Source organism: Panthera uncia, chromosome B1 (assembly GCF_023721935.1).
Source record: "Panthera uncia isolate 11264 chromosome B1, Puncia_PCG_1.0, whole genome shotgun sequence".
Taxonomy (NCBI): Eukaryota; Metazoa; Chordata; class Mammalia; order Carnivora; family Felidae; genus Panthera; species Panthera uncia.
In genome coordinates this window covers 127,449,688-127,464,074 of record NC_064811.1, presented here as the reverse complement: position 1 = coordinate 127,464,074, position 14,387 = coordinate 127,449,688, and the positions used below count along the sequence as shown (strand labels likewise).

The 14,387-nt window shown below is 39.1% G+C and overlaps 3 protein-coding genes across 7 annotated transcripts in view; 2 read left to right on the top strand and 1 right to left on the bottom strand.

Annotated features, from left to right (window-relative positions):
- The window catches only part of ARFIP1 (ADP ribosylation factor interacting protein 1), a 127,514-nt gene extending 125,482 nt beyond the window's left edge, over positions 1–2,032 (bottom strand). Inside the window, exon 1 of one of the 5 annotated variants that reach the window (XM_049632306.1) lies at positions 1,798–2,032. The gene's annotated coding sequence lies outside the window, so the exon portion shown is untranslated. The remainder of the gene's footprint in view (positions 1–1,797) is intronic. The other 4 variants (XM_049632303.1, XM_049632302.1, XM_049632304.1 and 1 more) reach the window with 4 other exon arrangements.
- The window catches only part of FBXW7 (F-box and WD repeat domain containing 7), a 512,478-nt gene that overhangs the window by 76,481 nt on the left and 421,610 nt on the right, over positions 1–14,387 (top strand). The window lies entirely within an intron of this gene.
- On the top strand, positions 2,281–12,694 carry TIGD4 (tigger transposable element derived 4). Its single transcript, XM_049632301.1, has 2 exons — positions 2,281–2,557; positions 9,437–12,694. The coding sequence occupies exon 2, from the start codon at positions 9,978–9,980 to the stop codon at positions 11,511–11,513; it is 1,536 nt and encodes a 511-aa protein (XP_049488258.1). The 5' UTR covers positions 2,281–2,557; positions 9,437–9,977; the 3' UTR covers positions 11,514–12,694.

The following is a 14,387-nucleotide window of genomic DNA, read 5'->3' as shown; positions in this document are numbered from 1 at the left end:
AAGTAGTTAAGAAATTTCAGTTTAATGCCTAGAATCTCTGCATTCTACTCTCCCAATACAAGCTATCTACAGTTTGAAAAAATAAAAAGCTCCACAAAAAAAAGTTGTCATTAACTTAAACAAGACACTAAGGAATAGTTTTTAATCTATCTGGAGGTTATGTACTTAAGAATTTGGTTTTTTTAAAATGGACAATCCCCCCTACCTCCCTCCAAAATGCATTCAAACAAAACTGCACATACTTTAAAGGTGGGGATGAGGAAGACCCCTGAAAGTTACAGACTTCTAGACCATGGACCCCACGCATAACTCATGATTAAGGCAAACTAATTTATCAATTTGAAAAGGAATGAAAGTAACGGAGGCAGAGATTTTCATACAAAAAATAAAATCAGAAATATTTTCTATTTTCTCAGGTAATGAGCATTAGATGTGGTGGTTGGGAGAGGGTGTTGGTCATGTTGAGCAAGGAAAACAAAAAACCATGGGACAAACAAGAAAAGTAGAGTTAAAGCAGTATTATTAACACACAGTCCATTGTAGTCACTCTGAGACAGCAGCAATGAAATGGCCTGCAGCCTTAACACAAGACTGTTTTAACATAACCAATTCTGGTGCACATTTCCATGCCAATGAAGCTAATTAAATGGCTAATGTTAGCACACCCCTGTAGGTCAAAGCACAAGTTTATGAAAAGTTCTGTAAATATTCCATTTTTCCTTATCAGATAAGAGCTGAGTTAGATGGAGTGCTTTGGGTGGCTCAGTCAGTTAAGCATCCAACTCTTGGTGTGACCCACTTCATGATCTCGCCCTGGTCGGACAGAGCCCAGAGTCCAGCTCTGAGCACGGAGCCTATTTGACGTACTCTCCCTCCCTCTCTCTCTGCCCCTCCCCCACTCGTGCTCGAGCACGCGCTCTCTCTAAGGTAAATAAATAAACCTTAAAACAAAAAAAGGACCAAGTAAGAGAAATCATGTACTTTAACCTAGGAGAAAACAAAGGGAGGGTACAGAAATCCTAACAGGGGGTGGCTTAAGGATCTGTAGGAAGTATCAACTACAAACTTTTTGAGATCAATGGGTACAAGAGGGAGATGAAAGCAAAACAAAGGAAGTAATAAAGTAAAAGGGAAAACGTCTAGAAGCTGTTCTTTGAAACAAAACAAAACAGAACAAAAACCTCTTTCCTTTTCCTAGACACGTAAACAGTAACTTGGCAAAAAGGAACGGATGAGAAGACGACAGCACGACTTCCTTCCCAAACTCCAGCATTCGTTGGCCGTCCTCACAAGCACAGTCAGACTTGGGACATTTCTTATGCAAGGCTCCTCCCTGCACCACTGCCCAGTGAACTTCTTGGAGGGACTACCAACTATCTCCATTCCTCTCACTGCGGGAGAGAGGAAGTAGGGGATGCAGTGAGCGGAGGAGAAAAATAAAGACTGGACACCAAACCTGAAGGTGGCCCACTTCGAGACTTAGCCGAGAAAGACCTGGATCCTGCCACCCCTTCTCCCACCCAATGCATGCAAAGATGAGAGGGCGCAGCCCTGCAAGGGCCAGTCTTCCCTTTCCACCCGCTATTTCCGGGACACCTGGGGTCGGGGCAGAAACCAAATGCCGAATACTTGGGCAGATATGTCACAGACGAGGGGCAGAAGTGTCTAGTGAAAAGTCTGGAATGGCAAGCTCCACAAGCAATGTGTCCACCCCCGCCAACTACCTCAGACCAGCCTTCCTCCTCCCACCCCCAACCCCCTCCCACTTCTTTCCCGGCGGGCCAGCACCGCCCTCACCTGTCTGCGGGGAACCCGGCAGCTCTCACGTCGAGGATTATCTTTGCCGCTGCTCTCCGGAATAGCCTCAAACCTGGCAAGAAGTGAGCGGAAACGCGACCTAGGCCTTTTCCTTCTTCCCCTCCCCCCACGCACCTCGGATCCTCGGGGGCGGGGAGCAACTGCAGCTGTCACCGCCTCACACTGACCAACCGCCGAGGACACACAGACCGGCTGCCTCTCAACCCGGCCTGCAGCACCAGCACTGAGAGCAGCGGAGCCGGAAGTGAGGAGACCGGAAGTAGCGTTGTCCTTGGCCCTGGACGGCCTCTCTCTCCCTCAATCTGGCCCGGCCCAGCCGCATCTCGGTGGTGCCAGCGCGCTTCCCTTGAGGCCTCCTCCGCCCCACTCCTGGAGGCTGGCCCCGCCCCTCCCGTTGCGGCCCTAGCAACCACATCCGGGGCTCCGCCGGCGCCGTTGCCCGGGTAATTTTCTGGCTCCGGCCGGATCACAGAGGGGTGTGCGCTCGGGTCCCGATGCATCTGCCAGAGCTGGGAGCTTGCGGAAGGGCGCGCGCGGGCCTAGTCTTAAGGGGTCGGAGGTCTCCAGAAGCCCTCAGCATCCCTTCTTTCTTACTTATACACCCCAGCCTCACGCGTTAGGCGTTCCCCCTGCAGACGGTGAGCCGGCGGCGGGAAGGTGGAGGTGGACGTAGCTCGCCGCCACGCGTACCACAGGAGAGCCAAAGCTTCTTTCTCAGCTGCTGGAGAGCACTTAGAAGGTTGTTTCAGTCCCGCGGCGGGTGGGAGGGTGGAGGGAATGCGGGTTTAAGGGAACAGACGGGATGCGGGCTTCCCACAATCGTTTCCCCAGTGCCTGGAGCGCCCCACTCCGGCTGCGTCGCTCACGTCCACCCACTTCAGGAAGACCAGACCCCCAAGCCTGGCATCCCTGAGTTCTTGTCACTTGCTGTCTTTGTGATCACTTTCTGCACTGCTCACTCGCTAACGGTGGATCCCGGATACTTTTATTTCCTGCTCCTCTTTCTTTATCCGTATGACTGATTTCTGCTTTATTTGCCCGTCCCATTTCTTCTTAAGCAGATCACTGCCCTCTCTACGGAAACCGCCGAACAATCCTTTTTCTCAGAGCCCTTTGTAGTTTACTAAGTTGAGACCCCAACCTGTACTTTGGATACTCTCCCCATCCCCGGAACTCAATGGAGGGAATGTATGGCTGTGCAGTGGTGCTAGACATACCTGAAGCTCGTTTGCCTACAGTACATACAGTTGATCCATCCACATTCATCCCCCTTCAAGGCTCCGGACTGCATTTCCTTTGACAGCCTTGGGTGCTCATTTTTACCACTTCACTTGTAGAAATGCGAAGGGTAACAGTGCATTCCGTAGAATTTACCATTCTTTTACGGTCTAAAGACCGTACTTCTTACCTCCTTTATTTGTCATATTAGTTGATGATACATTTTTAGTGGCTAAGTGCCCGAAGGCAGAATTCTGCCTTTACAAATTCTAGGGAGTTTCAGCATAGTGAATCGTATATCCCTGTACAAATATCTTCCCCATAGCCGTAAATGGTTAATACCCACGACAACGCAAATGTTTCAGAAGTGAATAACAATATTTATCAGCTGAGATCTCCAGGACACTTCCTCTGACAAAAACAGTACTCAAGTCCCAAAATGTAAATCTATGTATAAAGGACCCTTATCTTAAGTGGCTCTGTCCCTAACAAAAGAGAAGAGCAAATATATATGCTAGTTCACTTAAACTGTATCTTCAGTTCTATAGCCCACTGTGGAGTTTTCTGTTTAGAGCCATCCTGTTAGTCTTTTCAATTGTAAGAAAAGGATCCCAATCTAGAATAATTACTGCCGTTCTTATATAGGAACAGAATGGAACATAGTAGCAAAGTGCAAGTATTCTTAGAGTTCTGGAAGGGTGACTAGGAAGAGGTGCATGGCTGAGCTCAGTCGTGCTTGAATGACCTGTACGTGACTGAGTTGGCTGGTGTCTTAACGATTCCTGCCAGGTGTCTCTTGAGTTCGGGAATGCTTAACTTCATTAGAATCCGTCTAGTTATTAAATTGTTAGGCTCAGAGGTGTTTCTTACATTGGAAGGGTGGACGCTTGCTTTAATTATTTGTCCTTAGCTGGATAGTTTCCTTGGCAGCTGCTGGCGGTTTTGCTAGAGATTCTGATGGACTTGGAACCACTTGGAACTCATGCTAATTTCTGTTTAGTGAAGGTGCTGTTAATCATGTTAGGTATTTTGGTCAGTGCATTTCTGGTACTGTGCATTATTAGTCCTCATGCATAGTACAGGGCGACACACAGGATTAATCTTCCCATGACTTCTGCTGCTCCGAGGGAAATTAGAATGTAGGTTGGCTCAAAGAAAACACTGGAAGCTACTTCAGCTGGTGATGGAACACAGTGAAATACTATGAACTTTATTTTGGAAAAAGAAAGCAGAAGCTCATATTCTTTGATTTGGGGGAAATTTTTGATTCTAACAGAAAGTTCTTATTTTAAATCTAACTCTGCTTAGATGGAGACCTACCTTCCTTCCTTCCTTTCTCTCTCTCTCTCTCTCTCTCTCTCTCTTTCTTTTCTCTCTCTCTCTCTCTCTCTCTCTCTCTCTCTCTTTTTCTTTGCCCTAGAGTTTGGGGAATTCTGCCTGCCCATTCTCTTTAGGAAGAATAGAAGATTACTACTTTTCTCTAAATTGACATCTATGTTTGGAGAGGTAAGAAAAAAGGTAATAGTTGTCTGCCATATATGTTTATGATATGGGGATTATCTACTCATTTACCTTTGTACTGCTATTGGCTATTATTCAGCTTTTGCAAAATCAGGTGCCACTTTTTCACTTGGCTTATGGGGAACTCTGACGGCCTATATTTCATTTATTGACCAAGAAGGAAAGAGGGCAACAGGTTAAAGAATATTATTCCTTTCTGAATGAATGAAATGTGCATTCAACTTTTTTTCTTTGCTTTAGATGTTAAATACTTTATATTGTTTACAAATAATACTTTCTCAAGAGAAAGTAAGAGGTGCTACCTTCAAATCTTTTCTAGGGGGATTCTGGTAATGTCACAATAATTTTGTCACTCTCTATCATCAGCTCCCTTTTCATGGAGACATGTTGTGTTAATGATTGCACAATGTAATTCTCTGGAAACAAACCCTGTGTTGGAGGGTACTGATAAATGGAACATTTAAGAAGCCTGTGAATAGTAGTATGATTAGAACATAAGAGTAGAAATTGTTTTAACTACAAAGAGAAAAAAACTGAAGCTATCCATAATTCCATTATCTAGAATTAACACTGAACATTTTTGTCAATGTCTTTTTTCTATAAATATATATTTTTCTACATTTATTTAACAAATTGTTATTTAGAACCTACTGTTTGCTGAGTACTAAACATGGTAGGAATAGCCACGAGCCCCTGTCCTCATGTAACTTTCAGTGTATGTTGGTTTTGTTGGCATATGGTTTTGTATTTTGCTTTTTTCACTGAATATATTATGGAATTTTCTTCCAAGCATTAAATGCTCTCCTTCAGTGGCTCAGTATTTTAGCATATATATTTCTTAATTTATTTACCTAATCCTTTTTGCTACACATTTAGGTTCTTTCCCATCTTGTCTGTAATTAAAACAACAGTGGGAGGAATATTGTTGTATGGTAAACTGATTTCCAGTGATTCTCACTTTGTATAATTCCCTCTCATTTGAACATGATAGGATATCATTCTCATTGTAATATTTTATTACATGTACAAGGGATTTTGCAGAAGCAACCAGCTGACTTTAAGTTCATCAACAGGGAGATAATCTGGATGGGCCTAAACTGATTGCATGAGCCTTTTAAGAGCAGAGTTTTCTCCTGCTGGTTGCACCAGAGAAGGCAGAGAGATTCAAAGCATGAGAGAGATTTGACAGGAGGAAGGTTCTCTGTTGCTGAAATGAAAAGGGCCACAGTCGAGGACCTGAAGGAGGCCTCCAGGAGCTGAGAGCAGTCTCTGCTAACAGCCATCAAAAACTCAGGGACCTCAGTCCTACAACCACAGAAGTTGAATTCTGCAAATAACCTGAATGAACTTGCAAGCAGATTCTTCCCTAGAACCTCCAGATAAAAGTCCCATTTGACTAACATCTTGATTCTGCCTTGTGAGATCCTAAGCAGAGGACCCAGTTGAGCTCACCTGGACTTCTGACCTGCAGGACTGTGAGATAATAAGAGGGTATTGTTTTAAGCTACTAAATGCAGGAGTAGGAAATGAATACATTTGTAAGCTAGATTATTTTTACATCTCAAATTATTATCTGGGGATAAAATCATAGGCATGGACTTGCTGGATAAAAGTGATGCACATTTTTTAGATTTTTGTATCACGTTACTAATTTGCCCTTTGTAAGCTTTGTACCCGTTTATATACCGCCTCACAACCTATGTTATATTCTGGCAAACACTAGATACTGCCATTCTGGTAGGCAAAAACAAAAAACAAAAAGGGTATCTCCTGGTTTGAAAGAAGATTTACATTTCTCTTATTACCAGTAGAAGTGATTATTGTTTCCTTTACTTGGAGTTCACTTGGTAAGTCTTTTTTAGTGACTTGCCAATTCTTTTTCTTTAGGTAGCTTTACCATTGACATGGAGAAAATAGTATCTAATGTGTACAGTATTTTTCTGCTGTAATATTTTCATGGAGTAGAATGATTAATGAGCATAATTGAGAGAATGGGTACTTCTGAGAGATATTAGCTACTGCCATTACTCCCTGCAAGAAATATCCCAGACATTGTACTGTGCAAGAATGGAAAATGTTAGCTTCATTGGTTAAGCAGTATTGGTGCCTTGTTCTTTTCTAGGGAAAAAAAGTCTGGCTTGTCTGGCTCAGCATCAGAAATGTGGTTGTTTCGGGTATAAACATATATTGTATATTACCATGGAAAATTATAGGTTTCACTCTTGTTCTAGAAGGAGATATATACTGTTAACTCTCAGAAAACAACTAATATCTTCCTAAATGAACATCATTATTTTCAGTTTGATCAAGATAATCACTAATCTCTGTGTATATTATATTGCTTTATTTAAGAGGGAGTGAAGGAGGAAATTCAAGTTATTTTTTCTATAATCCTTGTTATTTGAGATGAGAGGGTTTATTTCTAACAAATGAAATAAGGCAGAAGGAAAAAAGGAAGGAAGGAAGAAAAGAAGAAGAAAGGAAAGAACAGAAGAAAGAAGGAAGGGAGAAGTTGGGAGAGTCCCTTTTTCTCTTGGAGAGTAGTTCTGTGTGGTTTTGTCTTAAAAAACTGTTTCTTGCTACCTCAATTTCTAAAGGTCGGTATCTTCCTAATAAGAGCAAGATATTTAAAAATGTTTATTTTGAGGGGTACCTGGTTTGCTCAATCTGTTGAGCATCTGACTCTTGATTTCGGCTCAGGGTCACGGGATCGAACCCCTATGTCAGGCTCCACACTGAGCATGGAGCCTGCTTAAGATTCTCTCCCTTCCTCCCCCCGCCACGTCTCCCCCCACCCCCCGCCCCTCACTCCCACTTGCATGCTCTCTCTCTAAATTTTTTAAAATTTGAAAAAAATTTTAAAAATGTTTATTTTGAAGTAATTGTAGATTTACAGGGAATTGCAGAAATATGTGTAGGGAGGTCCCATATATGAGCAAATTTGTTTTGTTTGTTTGTTTTAGTTGAATGCTCAAAGCTTATTTACTTAGAAAGGTCAGCCCACCCTAACGTTGGGATATGGTTGCTATTTGTGTTCACAGAATTCATAAAGGCCTATTCTTCTGTAGAGGTTTGATGTTGCTTTGTTGTTGTTGTTGTTGTTGGGTTTTGGATAGGCATTGCAAATGCTGCCTTGTTGGGTGCTGGGGACACAGAGTGTACAACTATTATCAAAGGAGGCCACACCAGTGTGATCCAAAGGCACTGTAATATAGTGAAGAGAATGGTAGATTTTATATTAGTGCCCTCAACCACGTTATAACTACATGAGCTTTGAAATTCAGTTTTATCTTCCTCCTGAGTTGTTTGAAATACAGGAAGTAAAGGTGTTTGGAAAATAAAGCCCTGGGCTATCATAATTATTATTAAGGTCTTTTTACAACAACAACAACAACAACAAAACTCCTTTACTGGTTGTAATTCCTATGATAAAAACTACTTTTTTTAGACAACAAAGGCGGAGGAATTTTGACAAAAAGTTTTGTCAAAAAATTTTGTGCAAAAAATGCATATGACATCTTGAAACCTGGGAGAAGAGAAAAACTAGAGGAATGGAGTGCCCACACTATATCACACAGCAGTAACACCTGCTCATCAAATTAGCTTGTTACCTTGGCCTACAGTAGGCCCGAAGCCTGTGGATTCTGGTATAGTAGGTGCTACCTGGGAAGGTAGGGGCAAGCTTATCTGGTCCATGTGACTGTTCTCACAGTACTGTTTGATTTAAGAAGATCTCTGCTTTCAGTATATGTTTAAGGTGGGATTCTTGCTTCAGTTTGCAAGTAGGATTTTGTAAAATCTTTGAATTGTGTAGATTGTCACAGCCAAAGGGACGTTAGAGAGGAAATAATGATAACGAGATCATGACCAGGCATTCACTGAACACTTTGCAAGGTGCTAAATACTGGGCTGAGCACTTCACACTCTCTCGTTGAATCTCATTGAATGTGCAATGACCCTATTTGGTAGGGGCTGTAGTTACACCTATTTTACAAACAAGGAAGCTCAAGCTTCAAATGGTTAAGTAATCTACCCAGGATCCCGTAAGTACTAAATGGCAGAATCACTTGTCAACTCAGGTGTGGCTGGCACCAAAGCCCATATCCTTACACTATAATAAGCTCTATTTTACAGATAAGGAAGTGGAGGTCCTGAGACATTAAGTAAGACCCATGGTCACTCTCCTTCTTACTCTTAGTCTAGGTCTTTTTCTGCTTTATATCCTCGTAAGAATTTGCTTATTCCTATGCATTTTGTCAACTATTTCTGGCCTCTGCGCGTCTGGCTGATGTGTCAAGTTGATGGAAAAGTTACTAGGTTTGTAAGCATTTAGATAAAATAAGACTTGGATTTTTAAAATTTGTAATCGAATCACTTGTTTTGATTTTTAGTGAAGCCTTTTCTACCAGACTCCTATAAAGGAGACACTGTCTCCCATGTGCTATTAAAAGTTGAACCTTGTGACTACTGTCTGACTATGTTTTTCTTTTAGAGGAGTCAGAGGGGGCAGGCTATGACTTCATGTGAAAAATAGCCACCAAAGATCTATCCAGCATAATTTTTAGTTTTTTAATTTTGGTAAGTGCCCATTTTTAAAACAGATTAAGTTTGTCTGAATTATTTTGAAAGTATATATTACAAAAGATTCAAAAGCAAGTGAGAATTCAAACGCATAGAGCAAAGCTACAGGGCTTTTTACCGAGGCCGTTTAGGAGGTAAGCCTTTCTCCTGGAAGCTTTGCTTATTATATTTTCAGAAACATGGTCCCATTCTTTTCTTTATTATTAAAAGCATAACTAATTAGTATAAATATTCTTTTTGATATTCAATTGACACATAATTGCTAAAATAAGTTGTTTTTTTTTTTTACATTTTCAAGAGGCGGAAGATATACCATCAGGTCCTAGAAGGAGTCTACCACTTTCTTCTCTACCCTGAAGAGACTTGGAAATTAATGGGTAACATTTTGCATGAAAATTACTGAATGCTATTCCTTCTTATCTCTGAGGCCTTCTGTGGAGAATTAATAGGAGGTTGAGTATGCATGGATAAAATGGATCATCTTAAAGGATTGAAGTTCCAAAAATATATCGGCAGGACTGGACAGGTTTGACATAATGAGATTTCTATTTTAGCTTGACTTCTGGAACTCTGAATAAACTATAAACTGAGCCGCACAGGTCCTGGGAAGGAAGTTTCTCTTCTAAAATATTCTAGTTGCATATAACATTTTCCTTATTCAGAACCTTTGAAAAAATATATTTACATCTCAATTTCCTGAGAATTAAGACTAATAGACACTTGCCAACTTTTAATATATGAAGCGGGATAGAAAGCAGCAATTTGTATCATTTTGGAAAAGAAATTTAAAGAAACAGACACCAGAGAGACAAGAAATCTCTACATAAGCACTGGTTGAGATGGCAGAAGCTTCTGTGGATGCCTCGACTCTGCCCGTAACAGTGAAGAAAAAGAAAAGTTTATCCATTGAAGAAAAGATCGACATTATAAACGCAGTAGAAAGTGGCAAGAAAAAGGCAGAAATTGCAGCTGAATATGGAATAAAGAAAAATTCACTGTCTTCTATTATGAAGAATAAAGACAAAGTTCTAGAAGCCTTTGAATCTCTGAGATTTGATCCAAAGAGAAAAAGACTGAGAACTGCTTTTTACACAGATCTGGAAGAGGCATTAATGAGGTGGTATCGAATTGCTCAGTGTCTAAATGTACCAGTTAATGGTCCAATGCTACGTCTAAAAGCTAATGATTTTGCACAGAAACTGGGACATAATGATTTTAAGTGCAGTAACGGTTGGCTGGATCGCTTTAAATCCAGGTACGGTTTAGTATTCAGAGCTCAACCTGTGGAAGCTACAGGTGTTTCAGTAGACCCTTCAACTGTCTGGCACCAAAATGTACTTCCTTATTATTTAAATGATTATCATCCTAAAAATGTTTTTAATATAAAAGAGACTGGGCTGCTTTATCGAATGTTACCTACAAATACATTTGCATTTAAAGGAGAAACCTGCTCGATTGGAAAGTTATGCAAAGACAGAATAACTCTAGTGGTTGGGACAAACATGGATGGCTCAGAGAAACTTCCTTTGCTCATCATTGGAAAACACAGAAATCCACATTGTTTCAAAGGTATAAAATCATTGCCTGTGTGTTATGAAGCTAACAGGATGGCATGGATGACCTCAGATGTATTTGAACAATGGATGCGGAAGCTCGATGAGAAATTTCAAGCCCAGCAACGAAGAGTGGTGATCTTTGTTGATTCTTTTCCTTCACATCCAGAGGTAAAGAACCTAAAGTCCATTGAGTTAGCATTCTTTCCATCATGTGTATCTTCCAAATTTATAGCTATGAAACAAGGTGTTATTAAAAGCCTTAAAATCAAATATCGACATTGTCTTATCAAAAAATTTTTAAGCTCTGTTGAAGGCAGCAAAGAATTTACATTTTCCCTACTAGACGCAGTTGATACTTTGCACCTTTGCTGGAGGGCTGTAACCCCCGAGACTATTGTTAAGAGCTATGAAGAGGCAGGATTCAAATCTCAAAAGGGAGAAAGTGACAAGACAAATGCAGAGACAGACACTGGTCTTGATTTGGTTGCCCATGCTCAGGCAGCAGGTGTGGAATTTCCTGAAGGTTTATCTCTAGAAGAGTATGCTGCCCTCGATGATGATTTGGAGACCTGCAAAGCGGCACCAAAAGGTGATTCTGTATGGACCGAAGAGAGTAAATCAGATGAAACTGGGCTTTATACTTCTGATGAAGAGGATGATGGTGGATCTCTAGGAACTGAGCTCCCTTTACCATCAAAAAATGAGGCCATAACTGCTTTAGATACTCTTAAAAGTTTTCTTAGAAGTCAAGATATGAATGAGGAGCTTCATAATTCTTTAGCAGACCTTGAAATTTTTATTAACTCATCATCTAAATAATTATCTGTGGTATAACATCTTTTCCTAATGTATTTTACTAGATAAGGTATATGAAGGGAAACTACCACTTAAACACAAAAAATTTAAAAACTAGCAATCTTTAGTTTAATTGCACATGTCTTTGACCTGAATAGCAAAGTTACCCTAGGTAGATTAAATAAAGAGTAAATAAATGAAAAATATGAATTTCAACTTACCAAGGTTTTGGGGAGTAGAAACTGTATTACAGAGGCCTTGTATTTGAAATATATGGTACATATGTCAAAAATAGAAAACTCTCCAGCTATTTGATTCATACAGGTTGAATTGGTGATTGCTATTTTTCTCTTTTTTTTTTTAAAGCACAGATCATGTTCTAGAATATTTTAATTTATCTACCTCGTCTAGGAAATAAAATATCTATTACTTAGATATTTATTTTTATAAAGACATATATTCTAGCCTCATATCAAGTATTAATTTTAAATTACTTTATTTTTCTTGTAACTAGCTTATCTTGCTAACAGGAAATTATGAATAAGCACTGAAAATAAAACCTGACCCAATTATATACCAAAATGATTAAAAATATATGTCTCACTACTTTCCAGTTATTTCTATATAAGGTCAAATGAAAGACTATGACCTTATCAGATTCTTTCTGTCATCTATAACCAGAAGATGATATAGTTTCTTCCTAAATATTTATATGTATGTGTGTACATTTAATAGAAAAATACATTACTGAAACATTTGTTAAATTCTTATAATATATTTTAATAAGATTACTCTTGAAAAGTATATATGAAGATATATATGCAGTTACTAAAAAAGAAAATATCTTATGTGGTTCTTATGTTTCTAATTTTAACAGCTGAAACTTTTAATCTATAATATTTAATTATTTCTTGATTTTACTGAATTTTATTTTCAGGAAAAACTGAGTGTTTTCAGCATATTTTGATATATTTAATCTTTTTGTCTTTCAAATTGTATTAAATTTCTGTTTGAGGAAGTTTTGTCTATAGAATATTTGAAAATACTGTATGAAATTATTTACTCTCCATCCATAAAATCGTCTTTAAAACTAGAAAAATATCATGTGTCAGACTTTTCTGTTGTTACATTTTAAAAGTCATGCTTATTTAATGTATTACATATAAGTTAGGGTACCCTTTGAAAAATATTTTGGAAAAGTGTAAAATGTTATACAGATTATTTTTATTATGAATTATTAGTCTGCCAACATAAAACACATTTGGAAGGAAATATTTATAGAAAGTAGTTTTATTTTCCACTGTTGATTTACTCTGCTTTTGAGATTTAGTAATAGTAAGCCTTAAAAATATATTAAGCTGAAGGAAATTTCTCATAGAGTGAAATATAGATTACTGAAGCTTAATTGAAAACATTTTAATTAATGATTTGATTTAAAATTTTAGTGTGATTGGAATTGTGTACCTAAATCATGGACCTTAATCTCTCTTAAGAGCCCTGGCTGTAATTAGAGTACCTGGCATATATCCAGCCTTCAGTAATTCTTTTCTCTCTCTTTCTCCACTTCTTTCATACCATCTTACTATCAAATGTTCTTATTTAACCATTCCAGATATTCTGTGACATAAGAATTATTACCTCCATTTTTGGTAAGGTGAGGACATTGAAACCTGAAAAGATAATTTGGTTAAAATCTCAGAACCAAACCCAAAATGCAGTAGTTCCCTATCACCTAGACCTATGTTCCTCTAACTATACACCCCTCTGCTTCTTTTCTCTACTCTGTAAAAGAAAATTCTGTTGTTTTTTTCCCTTGAGTTTAGGGACCCGAGGGTGAAATATTTCAGAGAATATGCTGGATCTATGCTGATAGTTCTGTTCCCGAGATCTCTCCTGAGAACACCGAGATAATGAAACACTGGGACCTTGTGAGTGGGTAATCCTGTATCACTCTAACACAGAGGCTCTAGGGGAGTTCAAACAAAAATACTTGAAACAACTTTAATGTCCAAATACTGAAAGTACCTACTGTTTTTTCTCCTATATGACATTCCTTTTTTTTTTATTTCTGGGGCATAATAAATCTAAAGGTGATAAAGGAAGATAAGGCTCCTATAGAGAATTAGAAAAAGATGCCTGCATATTTAAATTTAAAGATAAACTTTAAGTTGTTAATGTTGTATATTCTTCTGTGTACTTTACAAGCTGTATACATTTAAACTATTTTCAGAACAATTTTTTTAAATGTTTATTTATTTGGAGAGAGAAAGAGTGCAGACGATCAGGAGAGGGGCAGAGAGAGAGGGAGAGACAAAATCCCAAGCAGGCTCTGCACTGTCAGCACAGAGTCTGACTAGGGGCTGAAATTCACAAACTGTGAGATCCTGACCTGAGCTGACTCAAGAGTCAGACGCTTAACTGACTGAACCACCCAAGTGCCCCCAGAACAAAAGTTTTTTTAATTTACTTTTCCCAGGACAATCCCTGCATACCTCACTCCTGATTTATCTTCTCCATACATAATCAGCACAAAGTTGGGACTAAATGTCACTTGTCTTTTCAGAAAATAACTTCATTTAGCAATTCACCTGCTTTTCAGTTAAATATAGTATTGTTTTTATTGTTCTTGCTATATAAATTTTTACTGTTACAACAATGTTTTTCCCTTTTGTCTGCTTCATCAAGCAACAAATCTTATGTTGAATTTAGGACACTGTTGCACTTCACTAGTGAAAGGTTTGGTTCAGGATAAAGTAGGACAATGAGTAAACCAAGGCCTATGGGTTTTATGTTTCCTGCCTGGCTTCTCATCTGGACCTAAGATCAAGTGTAAAACCTCCCATTTACTGTATACAAAGCAGAATAATTGGCAGGGGGGCGGGGAATAGGGGAGGGAGA

Coding starts and splice junctions, on each gene's coding strand:
- TIGD4 (XM_049632301.1), top strand. CDS start 9,978: ATGGCAGAAGCTTCTGTGGATGCCTCGACTCTGCCCGTAACAGTGAAG.